The 17,164-nt window shown below is 36.6% G+C and overlaps 2 protein-coding genes across 4 annotated transcripts; both read left to right on the forward strand.

Moving 5' to 3' along the window:
- Positions 1 to 4,351: 4,351 nt before the first annotated feature.
- On the forward strand, positions 4,352 to 9,591 carry LOC113547373 (uncharacterized). 3 transcript variants are annotated; one of them, XM_053230873.1, is made up of 3 exons: positions 4,352 to 4,474; positions 6,127 to 6,306; positions 7,230 to 9,591. In XM_053230873.1, the coding sequence occupies exon 3, from the start codon at positions 7,238 to 7,240 to the stop codon at positions 8,771 to 8,773; it is 1,536 nt and encodes a 511-aa protein (XP_053086848.1). In that variant the 5' UTR covers positions 4,352 to 4,474; positions 6,127 to 6,306; positions 7,230 to 7,237; the 3' UTR covers positions 8,774 to 9,591. The 3 variants fall into 3 exon arrangements, with proteins under 3 accessions (XP_053086848.1, XP_053086847.1, XP_026803487.1); XM_053230872.1 differs by having other exon boundaries at positions 4,438 to 4,555; XM_026947686.3 differs by lacking the exon at positions 4,352 to 4,474 and adding an exon at positions 4,814 to 4,999.
- A 2,084-nt stretch (positions 9,592 to 11,675) lies between these two features.
- Positions 11,676 to 15,272, forward strand: LOC113547374 (uncharacterized). Its single transcript, XM_026947689.3, has 2 exons — positions 11,676 to 11,832; positions 13,474 to 15,272. Exon 2 carries the CDS (start codon positions 13,482 to 13,484, stop codon positions 15,009 to 15,011), a length of 1,530 nt encoding a protein of 509 aa, XP_026803490.3. The 5' UTR covers positions 11,676 to 11,832; positions 13,474 to 13,481; the 3' UTR covers positions 15,012 to 15,272.
- Positions 15,273 to 17,164: the final 1,892 nt, after the last annotated feature.

The following is a 17,164-nucleotide window of genomic DNA, read 5'->3' on the forward strand; positions in this document are numbered from 1 at the left end:
GATTCAGGGAGTGTTAATAAAAAAAACAGGTAAATTGGAATTATTTCTAAGTGGTTTTTTATTAATAGATAATCAGTTAGAGTTCTCTGCTGAAGGCTAAATATTAACAAAATTTAACAAAAGACACACTTCAGCTGTGGATGTGAGAAATACACACTTATAAAGTAAAGAAGGTAGTATTTTCTTGTGCAATATGTTTCATTCTTAATTGAGCTCCAGGCCACTGTTTGCTTTTCCAGCACTTTAGCATTCATAAAGAAGGAGCTTCTGGTCCACTGTGTGGAGGATCAGGAAATTATAGTAATTTTATTCTTTTACACTCCACTTTTAATCACCTGGCACTTGCATTTTTCAATCAGGTTTTAAAGTCTATAACTGATATTGCTTAGCTGTTTCATTTTACATTATTGATATGCACATTCTGTTAGATCCCAGAAGCTTGGACAATCCATTTACTTTTTAATATAAGTGATATTTAGACAGAACCAAATTTTATACATCATGCCATTTTAAGCAAAATATAAAAATCTGGATGTGTGTATAAATAATTCATGCATTAAAGGTTTAAATTTGCATTCCATGTTATTAGAATGTAAAATGTAATGTAATGTAAAAAATGTAAATGTAAAAATACATTCAAGTATTTTTGAGCAGGTATAAATAACACAAATAAATATGAATATTTTTAGCAGGTAGTTTTTGCAGAACTGAAACTAATGCAGTTCTAATACAAGAAAATGTTTTAAGATTTAATTCTTAAATCAAACTTGTATTGTGATTTTTTGAAAATATCTGACGGTATGTGTATGATTTAAATCTCTTACTGTCATCATGAGAAGGCAGGTTGGTGCAGCGTTATTGTTTACATGGCGCTGGTAAACACCTGAAACTTGGCCGGTGGAGGTGGACTTACGGTAACTGAGTTTAACTTTGCCAGTGGATGTGGACTTGTGGAGCCCTCAGAGGTCTCTGCCTGTGACTGCCAACTAGGTTTACCAGTCATGTATCATTTATATCATTTCATTCAGCACATGTAGGTTTCTCTACCTACCTACGTTTCTCTACCTAGTTATTATCTTATTACCATCAGCATGTCATAATCCCAAACGAACCCCCCTTCCCCTCCAAAAATAAATAAATAAATAAAAATAAATAAACCGTGCAGAATCTGGTTTCAGGATTGGCTGAGTGAGAACCACCTCTTCTGATCGTGGCAATAAAAATGAGCTCTTTTTCTATCTTTAGGAAATAACACTAACGTTTGTGCTTCGACATACAGCAGGTGAGTGACACGGGCAGATATTAGATTTTATATTCTGTAAAACTGTAATTATTAATAACACATTTCAGAACTATAGAGTTAACATTGTACCACCAGATGAAAGTAATGCATTAATTAGTGCTGTGTCTTTCATACATTTTGGATGTGGTTGTGAGAAATGCAGTTTAACTTAAACTAGGAGTTAATTTAATTTCCAAAACAGAACCACTCTATCCTGCAATATATTTAGTTAGTTAATTTTCTCTAACAGCAGCTCTGACTGTAGTGCAGCTGCACATCACTGGTTTACATTAATGCACTAGTTCTAATCCGTTATCGTTTCTATAGCAACAGCTCATTCACAGGGTTGGTGAATGGTGGAATGTAATTCATGTATTTGTTGATATGGTGAGCGGACATTATATTTCTTTATTATTTAATGTTCAGGGAAGGTCAGAGGTAAAACTATAACATATGGCTAATATTGTCATTTTTTTCCACTTGGTCTTCTTTTCATTTTGCTCTGCAGTAAAACGCCAAAATGGGAGAAGGACAAAAAATCACCCAGGTCCTGATGTCTATCATTTTCCTCAGCCAACTCTGCTGGACGCAGAATAAGGAAATCTTTCTAAACCATTACACATCCACGTATGGGCTGTTGTGCTACAATGACTGCAGTATGTACAATAATGACTACTACTGGTGCAACACTAAAAAGGGCTGGGATTACTGCTCACCAGTGGGGAACACAGATTATAAAGGCTATGAATGTAAACTCAACCATCCCTGTGAGAAGCACGGCAAAGATCACTATTGGTGCTTTACAAAGGCTGGTACCACAGGTTACTGTGGAAAAGTGGAGCTCAGAAAAGTGCTACATAGAAGTTCGACTTATCAGAGTGTGTGCAGGGACGAATGTTCGTATGATGAGTCGAACTCGTACTACTGGTGCAACACATATCAAGGGTGGGACTACTGCTCTCCAACAACTGATGTCACGTAGAAGAACGAGCCGCGCCGATCGGATCACTCCTGTGACGCCCATGGCTATAGCTACTCCTGGTGCTGGACAGACTCAAGCTGGGACTACTGTGGCCGTATTGAGACTAGTTCAGTTAAATTAAATTCACATTTTTCTATTTAGTGCTTTTAACAACGGACGTTGTCACAAAGCAGCTTTACGGAAATATATAAATTCAGGATATAAATTTTAAATTTATAAATCTATCCCTAATGAGCAAGCCAGAGGTGACGGTGGTGAGGAAAAACTCCCTGAGACAACATGAGGAAGAAACCTTGAGAGGAACCAGACTCAAAAGGGAACCCATCCTCATCTGGACGACACCCGATAGTGTGATTATAAATAATTCCCTTCTATTACTGTGTACTAAATAGTCAAAAAGTGCAATTGTGTAACCAGGAAATTCATTAGTTTCAAGATGAAGTTTTATGTTGAAGTTATCAACTGTTCACTGATGGAGACTTGAGTGTAAAACTGTGCATGACACATTCAGACAATTGTGTGCTTCCAACTTTGTGGCAACAGTTTGGGGAAGGCCTACATACAGCTGTGATGGTCAGGTGTCCACATACTTTTGGCCAAATAGTGTAGATTGAGTTTAACAAAAAAAAAATATATATATTCTTGCACCTGACCCCAGGTTCAATGCTGGAGTTCAACTAGAGGTAGCGTTAGCAAGAACTGTCCAGACATCGCTTTCAAGTGGCTGATTATTTCTTAACTGCATTTAGATTAAAGGCACGTAAGGGGATTGTTATTTAGATATAGGTGATAAAAGTACTTCACGTTTGTTGTACAGCATTAGGAATGATATGATCTTAATAGTATCATAATATCATAATTATCTTAATGGCAAAAATTATAGATAGTCAGGCTTTGAGTTCCTGAGCATTAAAGTATAACCAACATCTCTGTATGACAGTTATTGTTTACACGGCGCTGGTAAACACCTGAAACTTGGCCGGTGGAGGTGGACTTACGGTAACGGTGAGTTTATCTTGAATTTTTGCCAGTGAATGTGGACTTGTGGAGCTCTCAGAGGTCTATGTCTGTGTCTGCCAACTAGGTTTAACAGTCGCGTATCATTTATATCATTTTTTTCAGCACACAAATCTGTTGCTGAATGACCAGATATACCTATGATTGGTGTAGGGACTGACTAACAAAAAACATAAGATTGGTCAAAAAGTTTTGTTTGACACCTGTTATAACTAACGGGCTCCTTGAAAATTGAACACTACGTGCTGATGTATAACCCAAACAACAATAACCAGAAAGCCCCATCTTTTTATTTACTGCTAAACTCTGAAGCCATGAGTGGACTTCAAATAGTTTTTTTTTTTGGAATAAGTTTTTTGGAATAGATTTTTAAAAATTTCTTACTAGTACAAATAGCATAAAATAATATAAAAATAATCATTGTTTAAGCCATAGTCTCAGCAGAAGTGCATTATATGGCTGAGAAATCTGTGAGACAGGCTGTAGTGCTAATCTCACAGCTGTGACAGAAAAGGCAGGTGAGCAAGCAGAACAGGTCGTTTAAGTGATGAGATGTGATGTGATGTGACTACTGATTACTAAGCACTATTACGAGCCGAGACAAAGATGAAAGGCAATTTTCTGGTGTTTTAATTCATCAGTTAAATTCTGAACTTTAATTGGTTAACATTTCTGGACTTGTTATTGATATAGTTTTAAACATTAACATGAACTAAACACACACAGGTACAAATTTACAAATTTTCAAGCTTCTGCTCAGCTAAAAGTCTGCATGACCACTTCACAAATCTGCCAACGTGGAAACAGAAGTACTTTCCTTCTCCTTTACCTTCTTCTTGTTTTCCTTTTGTGCTCTAGTAAAATGAACTCACCTTGACCTTGGTGTTCATCATTTTCACTGGCTGAGTCGGCTGGACAAGGGGATCAGACTACTCTGAAGCATTACATGTCTGATGGGGAGCAATGTACAGAAACCTGTAGCAAGCATGGATACTCAAATTAATGATGGCACAATGAAACCAGCTGGGGTTATTGCTCAAACGAAGAGTTCGCAGATTACGAAGGCCAGGCATGTCTAGACGGCTGTCTGTGTGGGATGTATGGTGAATCTTTCTACTGGTGCTACAACAAGGCTGGGGTTACTGTGGATCACTGTGTACTACTGCAGACCCAAAGACGCTGTCATATACAAGGTTAAAATATCAGAGAGAGTGCAGGGACGGATGTTTGTATGCTGAGAAAAACAAGTACTTTTGGTGTAACATGGATAAAGGGTGGGACTCCTGCTCTACACTACCTAATGTTTCTTATTTTGTTTCTTGCTTATTCATTATTTCTTGCTGCTTAATGTACATGATATAACAAAAAATGTCAGAGCAAATGAAATTTCTGTCATCACATTTCTCGACAATGTGATTTAACGGAAGAAAAACCCTCAAAGTGTCAGAATCTGTTAACAGAGCAGTTGCAAGTCTCTCTCTTTCTCTCTCTCTCTCTCTCTCTCTCTCTCTCACACACACACACACACACACACACACGCTTCAGTTTTTTTTGCTCACGGGAAATGTAGTACAAACCTCCGTTATAAACATCCAGTTGCCTTTTCCCTTTCAACTTCCGGATTAGAGCTCCGCCAATCAGAGCGCAGCGTGCTAATCCTCTTCCGGGTAAAGCGAAAGTGAAAGTGTAGCGTCTTGTGGAGCACGTGCTAGGACAACGTGAGTTCTATAGTTTTCTCATAACATGTTTTGACATGTTTTTGTGCGTGTTGTGTAACAGATTGCAAACACAACACGCACACGCTCTGAGTTGTTTCAGTAGGCTGTAAGAGTAAGTGGTAGCAAACACTTTAATGTGATGTGTCGTGTTTCCACCTGCATCACTGTATGAACTGAACACTGGCAAGGAATCTGTCTTTTAACTATCATTAGTTAACTGTTCAGTTTAACCATCATAGAATGAAAGTTTATCATTTGCTGGTGTTTTGTCTTGCCAATTTACACATTCAAGCAATTTTAAACAAGAGAAATAAAAAAAAAAAAAATAAACCATTCACGCGGAAGAGAACTCGAATCGGGACTCGCGCGCTGTTTTCTCGCGCACAGACGCGATTCAGACAGCGCGTGAGCACCGCACTGATTCCTCTTTTCATGCCTCTTTGCGCTTGAACGGACACACACACACACACACACACACACACAAAGTTATGTTAAAATACCCGTTTTGGCAAGTTTTCTGGTAAACACAGTCGGTTAACCGAAAACAAACAGCTGAGAAAGAAACAGGATGTGTGTCAGTAGTGGGTCTGTGCATTTGGTATTAAAGAGCCAGCAGCCTATAAATAATCTGCTTCTGTCTGCTAATCAAACAACACCACAGCTTTAACAAAGATTAATCTGTATGTAACTTATGCAGTTAGCACTATTGTGCTAGTTTACACTTCATTATTACATTTCTGCACCTGAACACTACTGTTACTGACTTTATTTATTCATCTATGTCTGTAATTGTGTAATTGTTCTGGTTTTATTACTGACATTGTTAGTTCAGCTAGTAGTTTTTGCTGTGGTATAGAAGTACTTAAAATAAGCCTTCAGTAATAAAAAAAAAAAAGAAAAAAAGAAAAATGATCCGATCCGTAATCTGCTCCGAACCGTGAGTTTAGTGATCTGTTGCACCACTAGTTATAAGCAAGTAAAACAATAATATTGTACATGATTCAGTTTAATCACCTAGTTTCATGCTAATTATAGGTGTTCTTAATAGTAATACATTCTTCTAATTTACTGAGTTTATTATTAGTCACATCTGTATCTGTTAACGGCACCAACATCTCTTTCTTCAGCACCTCCTCCGAACCTTCACATGCCCATCGTCTCCGTCGAGTTGACTGGAGTTGGGTTCCCTTGATTCTCTCCTCTTCATTATCTCCTGCCTCAGGACAGTCGGCTTAGAGTTTACCACCTGGGAGGCCGCAGCTAAAGCGGTTGTCATTTTCCCTCACTGTACGCTGCACTCTTTGCTGGTAAGCCTGCTATGTTAGCCGGATCTGCTCAAACACAGCACTGGGGCTGGCGTCAACGTTCCTTAGTTTGGTTGAGTCGACCAATTCTACTCAGCAGTCACTAGTTTTCCACATCCACCCCCCTCCAGCTGACTAGCAGGCCTGTAGCTGCATACTCTTAATGTGTTTGAGTATCTTTTCTCCCACCATAACACTGTCTTTTGTTAGCCTGGTGCCCAATCAGTGTTCCAATTCATCCCAAAGGTGTTCAGTGGGGTTGAGGTCAAGGCTCCATCTAGGACAGTTGAGATTTTCCACACCAACCTTAGCACACCATGTCTTCATGGAGCTCGCTTTGTGCACAGGAGCATTGTCATGCTGGAACAGGTTTGGGCCTCTTAGTTCCAGTGAAGGGAAATTGTAATGCTACAGCATATAATGACATTTTAGACAATTTGGGGAAGAACCATATATGGGTGTGATGGTCAGGTATCTACATACTTTTAGCCATATAGTGCATGTTATCTGTGTGATTCTTGCTAGCCCTGGCAGTTTGGAGGAGTGAAATAGGATGCTAGTTATATATGTAACTGTGGCTTTATAAACCCCAGACAACAACCAGGGTCCCTGGTCATTCGGAAATGATGCCAGCCAAACGAGAACTTGGGGAGAAGTTTTCAGCAAAAGTTGGCTGTGTTTATTGCTAGTACTTCAGCATTCGTCACTTGGTCTCAGCATAAATGCACACATACACAGAATTAATTCAGCTAATGTGGCAATTATTCCACGTACATAGAATCACATTTACATATGGGAGTAGCATTTTCTTAGAAATTAAGGTAATTTAGTGTAATTTAGTTTAAGGGAAATGGTTTAATTTAGTTTAAGGTCATAAAATGTATGACATTTTTCTAATTAAGTAATATATTTTTTACTTCCTGCAGGCTTGAAAATGGGGCCTAGAGGACTCCTTTTTTGGCTTGCTCTGTGTCTGGTCTTGGTCAGGATCTACAGCATAAATGTCCTTGAAACAATGGAGGATCTAAAAAAAATAACAAACTTTGGTAAACATTTTCCACAACAAGGCCTCGTGCTTCTGTGCTGGCTTCTCAGTCAAGGTAAATTCGACCAAAATGGAAAACTACGCCTCAATTTCAATCCAGCTGAAGAACGTTTTGGCATTCATGAGTATAGAAATGAAAAGCTTACCTTTCCTAGTCTGTCTAATACAGATTTTCTGTATTTTACTTTGGGCAATCTAAAAATTCCAAACAACCAATTGCCTAATTATATTACTAAGATATTCTGTAACTCACGGGGTCATCCCAAACGCAACGTTGACCGAGTTATGATTCAAATTCAGAAGAATGATCCAACAGTAGTGGACAAAGTGTATATTACACAGCACTCTGAGAACAAGGGCAGTGATTACGATGAAGATCTTACATACCTGATCAGCAAAGAGCTGCTCAAAAAAATCCTAGAGTTATGTCGACCTGATGGGGATAGCAGCAATCAAAAACACAATGATTATGATCACCAAAATGATCACCAACGATTTCAGCAAATACAATCCATGTTCCAAAAAGCTCCATATCTCCACGAGTTTTTGTACCTGGCAGGTTATAATCCTCCTAACAATGTCAATCAACATGGAAAGTATAATTGTCCAGCCAGGTACGAGCATTCCGAGTTAGAAAACATAAAACTCGAGCTGAGATCCAAACTGAATGGGCAGGCGAGGATTGTGTGGGAAGGGATCCCAGTTGAAATGCTGAAAAAGGAGATGAAAATAGGCATTTACAACGACGAAGATGAAGACAACCCCTTGGTGGAGTACTCACTGAATGGAAGGGCGTATGGAGAAATAGACACTCACTTGGCTCTAAATCGTGGCCTTCATCTCCGTCTTCTAAAACCCATGACCATTTTTGAAACTGTCTATGAAAGCCCAGAGTTTGATGACAGTGAAATTGAGAAGGATCACACAGTAGCTCGGGAAACTGTGGAGGAGTCACACCCATTTTTGACTTTCAGCAATTTATTTTCACTGGTCATCTCTCCTTTCAGCAATTTATTCTCACTGGTCTTCCTTATTTTCAGCAGTGTGTTCTCACTGGTTTACTTTATTGTCATTAGTTTGTTCTCATTGGTTTACTTTATTGTCAGTAGTTTGCTCTCACTGGTTTACTTTATTGTCAGTAGTTTGCTCTCACTGGTTTACTTTACTGTCAGTAGTTTGCTCTCACTGGTTTACATCACTGTCAGTAATTTCTTCTCACTGCTCTTCTTTATTTGTCAAGAAATTTTATTTGCTTTGGGTAAATTAATCTCACTGGTCTTCTCTGTTTGCTGTAATCTTGTCACGCTGCTGTTAACTGCAGTGTTAATTGAAATTGTTAGACGAGTGATTAATGAAGTGACTGACAACAGACCAAGGGCTGCACCTCCCATTGTGGTAGTTTCGCATGGTAGGCCAGGTTTCTGAGATGAATATTTTTTCTGCAGTACTGGATTTTTTTTTTCATTAAATTGAAATGACCCATTGAGAAAATTTAAAGCAACAGTAAGTGAAGAGATAGCATTATCAGTAGAAAAACTCTGACAACATGATTGTGTTGGGCTGCTGCAAATCACCTTAAAGGTTCCTAAAAATAATTAAAAGTCATTCTAAGCCTGGCTTAACTTGGACCCAGAAGCTATATGATTAGATTTTAGCTAGATAGATTGAAATGCGTTCCAACAAAAAATACTACTGATTCAGGATTGTACACACAACTGACAACTGTGAATGATGAGCTGCATGGGCTAGAAAGAAATCAGCCCCAGCCACGTTTCTCACTTCTTCATACCATTCTGTATCTGTCTTACACTGGTGCTACTGGTGCGCTCAGGTTCCTCTTTAAGACATGTGTTCAAAGCAAGTAATCTGATGCTGATGCCAAAAAAGGAAGCCATATACTGATGACATGCTAGAACCAGCCACCACTGTGTGTATTCACCTACTCATATCATAGTCATGGCATAGTTGGAACACAGGGTTGTTGCAACTATGAAGTGATGCAGTTACCTCAGATATACAGTCAGGTCCATAACTATTTGGACAGTGACCCAATTTTTATAATATTGCCTCCTTTATATGAAGAAATTATAGCACAATAGTATTCATGATGTAAAAAAAAAATGATTATGTATTTTTATAAGCACCTCACACTGGAAACAGTTTGTTGTTCTATGAATGCATGCTTGTGCAAATATTGTTGGATACGAATGTGTGATTGTATTAATAAAAAGTATTAAATCTTTCTTTTCAGCGTTATTGCCTTTGCAGTATTATAGTTTGGAGGCTGAATGTGAACCACAAATCTCAGTTGTTTGCAAGTCCACATGCCATATTTTTGTGTATTTTCATTTCTCCTTTTTAAATATGCACTTGTCAAATAATAAAATAAGAAAATATAAGAATGTCAGGTTTCCTTAATCTGACATTATCACCAAAAAAACCATACATAACTACACAGTTCTGTCACCACACGCAGTGTACTACATCTTTTATGTGTTGTCGGTTCATCAACTTTCCAGAAATGAAGGTGGGCAAATTTGGGAAGGCTAATGCTATCAATCAGTTTACCATAAAATAAACACATAATATAAACAGATAAATATTTTAATAAAAAGAATAATCACGGATATAAAAGGTATTGTCTATTAAGAGGAGATTAGTAACTAATATTTTGGTCAAGTTTAATTAAAAAATATCTTTATCAAAATATTTTCCAAGCGGTATTTAATTATATTCAATTGCTTTTCTAAAATGTATTTTTTAATTTCATATTTAATTTTAATTATATATTACAGATTTTAAACATATTAATGTTATTAATTTTATATTTTGTGATCATGTAAACATGCACATGTGTATATTTCAATATAAGAGCTCTCCAAAATAACTCTTACCTGGAATTAAGGTCTGTAAAATTTGTAAATTAGTTAGCTGGATGTGGTTCAGCGTTTACAAACCATCTTCCTGATGCAAGTTCAAACTCTCAGAAAACTTCTTGATTTAATACAAGTTCTTGAATCACTCGTGTGTAAATTTCACTTGTTAGCTACTTTAGCCTCATGGTGCAAAACTAAAGACACCAAATCTATCGATTTGGGGAAAATTGTGTAAATTTGCCTTGCTGCAAAGCTATTCATTTAATGCATGAGTTTCAATTAGAATTAAAAAGTTTTTGAAGCATTTAGTAATAAAAAGTTGGGCTTAAATCTGAAATATTAGATTTTGCATTTACACTTTCTTCATTTTGGCAAATTCCTCTATCCAAACACCTTAAAAATGAAATAAGCACTGTATCAATATGAGATTTTTACAAATATATTTATAATCTAATATTTATAACAAAATGCCTGACACGGAGCAGGTTTGTGCAAAAGCACATGTTACCATAGTAACTGAGCAGGGCTTATTATTTACCTTTGTGTAAATTAAATAGAAAAATTGTAAATTAGCCAGACTTACTGAGTTAGCTTGCTTTATGATATACCTCATCAGAAATCCACTATGCTACACTTCTACCTAGTCAGTATGCTAGATAACTAGCTAGTCTGCAATATTAGCTAGTTGACTAGCTAAGTATGAACGGATGAAGTATATATTACACAGCACTTAGTGGACAGGAACTAAGGCAGTGCATGTGACCCAGTTTAAACAAACGAAATCAGCCATAAGCTTCTCCAAGCAATAGCTGATTTATTTCACTCCGATAAGGACGGGAAAAATAAAAATGTGATAAAGATGATTTTAATGATGAGGGATTTAACCTTATACAGAACAAATACCAGAACAAAAAAGCAATACACACCTTGACAAGTTTGTCTACTGGCTGCCTGTTACAACATCGGAAAAGAGGTTCATAAGTAGAAATTTACGGTACACAGCATTAAACGCAAGCTACAACAGAGTAGGATTTCAGATGCAATCCTGAATAGCATGAAAGCAAAAAACTAAAACAATCGGAGGAGTACCCACTCAACTGAAGTGCTTGATTACTGAATATGTTACTCTCTTTAATGATGTACATATTTTTTGTGGTGATTTTGTTTCTACTGACAGTATTACAAAAGAAAACTATGTAAAATTTAAGATGCCAAGACTTTTTTCCCCCCATAGCACTGTGAATGTATTTTCAATAATGTATTTCAAAGATTGTTTGCATTGTTTAAGACCCTAAAAACTCAAAAGGCTTTGGCTTTCCTGGAGCCAAAGGATGGAAACAGTGAGTTTGAAACGGATTAAGACAAACATTCCCAATCCAATTGGAAATCTCTGTTCAAGCTTCCAAAACAACTCTTTCCCAAAATCAAGGTCTGTACAATTTGCCTAAATCTGTGGATTGAAAAACATGAGGGTTAAGTACATAGTAAGCTGAACATGGTTAAACATTTACAAACTGTTATAAAGGGGTCTGATTTAGGAAACACAGTCCTGTTGGTGTAGATTAGTGTTTGTGAACAGGTTGAGTAGTTTCACCACTTACACACCAGGTAAGATCAATATATTCATTTCTGAATATATTCAAGACCAATATATTCATATCTGAGGCTGAATTTTTTTAAAATTATTATTTCTGATTATGAGAAATGTGCGCCTTGGTGCAATTTGTAATTTCCATCTTGTGAAAATAATAATAATAGTTTGCCTTTCACTGAACAAGGCATATTTAAGTACATATTTAATAACTTGCCCTTAAGTTACCGTATCGCTTTCCTTTTTTTTTTTGCTTCGCTGCTTTGAAATGAAATGTTCATAAGTGTATATGCTCAATAGCCAAAAGTGCAATGACCCAAAAATGTCACATCTGTATGTGCCTGTTCAGCACATTGTGTATTATAAAGTGTGCTTAGAAATAGAGAGACAAATACAGAGATACATTTTTGCCAAATCTGGCTAGCTGTCTAGATGTGGAATTAACATTTGGCCAAAAAAAACCTGAAAAAGGTTAATTATTGATAAACTGAGAAAGAAAGTTGCCCATTTTCGACGGCTATATCCCTGGTGTAATGTAGTGTGTGCTGTAATGCATCTCCCAGGAGACTAGTTTTGGAAGAGGAAGTTGCTCAGTTGCATTTGTGACAAAATCAAGCCAAGAAAATCTCAAAAAAAAAAAAAAAAAGTCTCAAAAAATGAGAAAAAGAGTCACATCTCTCACAAAGGTAACAGAGAGGTGTGCATTTGCATACATTGTATTTTGTATTTGTTCAAAAATTTGTAGAACAGATTGTATTTATTTGTGAAACACAGTACATTTATTTGTTACGCCTCTGCGTTTTCTCTCAAATTGCCCTTTGTATTTGCAAATGGCTTTCTGTTTGCTTAGGAGTCGAGTTCAACTTTGCAAAGCACATTGTGTTTGTTTGCAAAATAGTAGACTAGTTTGTTTAGTTTTGGCACAAATTCATCTCTGTAGACAAACTCTATAGTATTAATGCCCATTTCTTTGGAACAGAAAGTTCAACAAGCACATGGTGTATACAACAAAATACATGCATTACACACGTAAAAAAAAAAAAAAAAAAAAATCTTTATACGCCAGATGAAAAGCCCCCTTGCCAACTGTACTCAAATCTTCACAATGTAGTTAAGGACAAAATTTAGAACAAAATATTAACTGTAAATAACCATGCAGACATCCTCTCTCATCTTTTATGTTCACTGAAACTCATTAATGGGTTTGCAACTTTAGAAAGTGCCAAATAGGCTAACACCTCTTTTTAATTGTCTTTAACGTGTTCAGATACTGTAGTTCTCAGTTCAGTTACAATATGATTCCTTCTGCTTCTTTCTTTCCTCTCACTTTGCACAGTAATTTAATTTATAAAATGTAAATTTAGGAGCAAGGTCACTCCTGAAACCTCACCTTCTTCCAGTCCAACTTCTCAGATTACTTTTTAACTGTTCCACAATCACTCTTCATGTCATTAATTTGAGGATGTGGTCTGCACTTGCAAATGTCTAATTGGTACATTGATGCAAAGTAAACATCAACCACCCATTACTCTCAAGTCGGAATGTGGCATCATGTCAAGTTCATATTCTCTTTATATTAAACAGTAGCTGGTATTTCAAAATGTTTATGACTGAATTAACCAATAGAATTTCATTGTTTTTCATTTCATTGTTTACAGCATTCATCATGGAGTGGACTAGGTTCCTCTGTTGCCTCGCTCTCTTTGTTGTCTGTGCTAATGCGGCCACAATTGAGATCTTACACAAAATCGAGGACCTAAAAAGCAAAAAGTTTGGCCATGAGTACCCACGCCATGGTCTTCTCCTGCTGCACTGGCTGGCCAACCACATCTCCATCAGTCAATCAGAAGACATTCTACTTCATTTTGATCCTGGAAGGCAGGACTATGGCTTCCACTACTATAATAGCACCAACAATACCAGCACTACCCTGCCGTACTTGGATGACTCAAGCGACAGAGTGTACTACTCTTTGGGCAGTCTCAGTTCAAAGGCTGTCCGAACTAAGCTGCCTCCGTATGTCACCCAAGATTACTACAATGCCCTCGAGGACCCCAAGAGAGATCTGGACCGCATAGTCCTCCGAGTGCAAAGGAGCAGCCCAAGACAAGCAGACAAAGTGTACATCACTCAAGCAGTGACCAATGAGCAAGAGGTGGACTACGACCCAGATGAAACCTTTGAGATCAGTACTAGACTCTTGACGCAAGTACAGATTCTCAAAACTCCTCTTGATTTACTACAAACTCTTGAATCGCATGTGACTGGCACTCAAAACTCGGATGATCCTAGACTTGTCCTCTCCAAAGAAAAACTTCTCAACCACTTGAAATATTCTGACAAACATCTTCAGAGTATTTTTGAAGACCCAGGTGTGAGGTGGCTTCTGATTCTGGCTGGATATGACTTAGATAACAGGTACAACATCCATAAGAAAACTTGGTTCTGCTCAACTGATGAGCCAATCCAGCATGACCAAATCTCCAGTGATCCTGAGACACTGTGTGAAAGCCACAGTACGGTAAAGATAGAGGTGAAATCCACACAAGATGGCTATGCAAGAATCATTTGGAGCGGTTTACCAAAGAACATCCTAAAACTGAACACTACTGTTGTCCTTTTTAGTAGCGACACATCTACGGAGCTTCAGAGGTTCACAGAACTCCAAGGCCAAGCATCAGGGTCCTATGACACCTACTTGGCACTGAATCATGGAATTCAGCCACGTCTGGTCACATACAGTTTCGCCTTTGAGTATGGCTTCATTGGCCTCCGTTACTCCATAATTTGGAGAGGGCCACAGTTTGACGAGGCTAACAGAGTGATTCCTACCAAAATTACTGGCTACAATGCAAACCTTCAACTTTACACCGTATACGGCTACGCATGTGCTCGGATATATATCAAAAGCTCTTTCACTGATTGGAAAAAGAAGTTTGCTGGCTCATGGGTATCTTTCTATACCAACGATCAAGATCCGGACCATAAATATACACACTATCAGTGGGTCACCAATTTCAAGAAAGTTGATGACACTAAAGAATATCTAATCTATGAGTATGTGTCATCCATGAGTATTGGACCTGGAGTCCAAGCTCGCTTTATGTTCTCTAATGTCCGTAGCTTCCTCAGTTATTTACGCACAACTGGAACTGTGAAAGCTCGCACGATTCCTTGGGAGAGTGTGAATAACTAACTATAACAAAATAAAATGCCTGAAGAAAACTCTGACGAAAAATATGTTTAGCTTCAAATATCATTAGCATAAAGGTTCAGTTATTTTAGTGTCAGGTTTAATTCCAATGAAATGAACTGATGCAGAAATTATAAATGCAGACATAAAAAAGAAAAATTGTAACAAAATGTATACAATATCCTAGCTGGTTTATTTTGATGGATCTGCAAACAAAATGAGTGTTAAATGATATATAAAGTAAATAAAAATGATACTACAGCACTTGGTCAGAAGGTGTTGATTATTTTTCTAGAAGAGCAGCTCTGACAATAGTGCAGCTGTGATTGGGGCTTGGGAAGGGATGACTGTTTATAGCTGCTGTAATGCGAGTAAGAACAGGAAGTAACACTTTTCATGGATATTCCACATTAAACGTATTCATAAATGGATAAAAAAAAGCCTGAAGTGTTTTGTTCAGAGTGGGGCAGAGCGATACTATTATAGACGACAGTCCCACTGTGTCAGAAATTTACAGAAAATATTAACTTTTAGCCTTTTGGCCGTTTGGCTTTTGTGTAAAAAGTTAGGCCTAAATTTGAAATCCTAGTTTTTGCATTTACACTTTCTTCATTTTGGTAAATGCTTTACGTCTATAATGGCTTACAGGCGATTTAAGAGTACCGACGTGGGGCTTAAATGATTTCTTTACTGTGACTTTGGCTCCCTCTCCTGTCTCACCATGGTTATTTAATAACACAGGTTTACAATTATACAATATTTATAATCTTCTATTTATTATAAAGGGCTCTTAGAAACAGTCAGGCAAAAGATCATACAACCTCCTGTTGCAGCTTTATAGAGCACTAGGGAAAATTCTTCTATTTTGCAAATATTTTTCTTTTCTAATTTAATACAAAAAACTTGAATGAAATGTAGAATCATAGAAATATTTACAGATTTAGACTTTCTTAGTCTAAAAAGTCTTTCAGAATTTCTTAGTATTTGGCATGTCCCCGTTTTTCTAACACAGATCTTCATGAACCTGATGATCTGTGTTGGATCAAATCTATCCGAGTGTCATCTGAACATGTGGAAATCCATTTGACGGATGATTTGATAAGGCTCAAGGAAAATCTGACCTTTTGTACAAATTTGCTTACATTTAAATAGTGACCTAGAAATAGAGCAAAATGTTGAATATTGAATATTCAAGATATTGAACATTTCTTTTCTTTGTTGAAGTTTTTCACAATTCTTGTGAAAACAAAACTTTTTGTTCATTTAAAGTTTGAATTCTCAGAAAAGAATTCTCAAAAAAAAAACAACCCTCAAATACATGCTTTATAACACACTTTATGACATTTAAAAAAAAAGAAAAGAAAAGAAAAGAAAAGAAAAAAATGAACATACCTGCAGGACTGAAATGGATTGTTGTATAAAACTTCATATTGCTGAAATGAGACTTTCATAAAGTAACACATGGAGTAGTTTAAAGGGAGTGTGTGATTATGAACAGGTGAGTGTCATTAGCAATCAGGTGAGTGAAAGACGATAGGGGCTTACCTGGAGGTCATGTAACGATGTAAAGAGTTGTAGTCAGCAACTTTAGGAAAAATGGCAAAAAGTCCCCTACTAATGTTGATGGCCTATTTCATATATTTCATATTTCATATATCACTTCAGTCCAAATACCATGGTTACTTTGATATTTAACTAAATATTTAAATATGGTCACTATGTCACCATTGATGATTGATGGCTACAGGACTTTTACTACATACCACATTACAAGTTGCATATGTAGCATAACAGTTACAAGGGTATAATATAATTAAACAGAAATATTGCAAATATATAGCAAAAACAAAATATATTGTACAGTTATAGATTGATATGATAGATTGAAAATAATATTACTCCTCTATTTATCATTTAATGTTCTTTTTTTTAATTTTTAGTAACTAGAGTCTAGCAATAGTACAAACATCGGGCACATAAACATAGAAGCATTTTATTATTATTGATTTATTTTATTATTTTATATAACAATATTTTTATATTTTTGATTATAACATTTTAATTAATATTTTAAATTGTAATTTATATTTCTTGAATTTATCAGCATATTATAAATAGTATAATAATATTTTGGGATTCCAAAAGCTGATTTTATT

Source organism: Pangasianodon hypophthalmus, chromosome 28, assembly GCF_027358585.1.
Source record: "Pangasianodon hypophthalmus isolate fPanHyp1 chromosome 28, fPanHyp1.pri, whole genome shotgun sequence".
Classification (NCBI taxonomy): Eukaryota; Metazoa; Chordata; class Actinopteri; order Siluriformes; family Pangasiidae; genus Pangasianodon; species Pangasianodon hypophthalmus.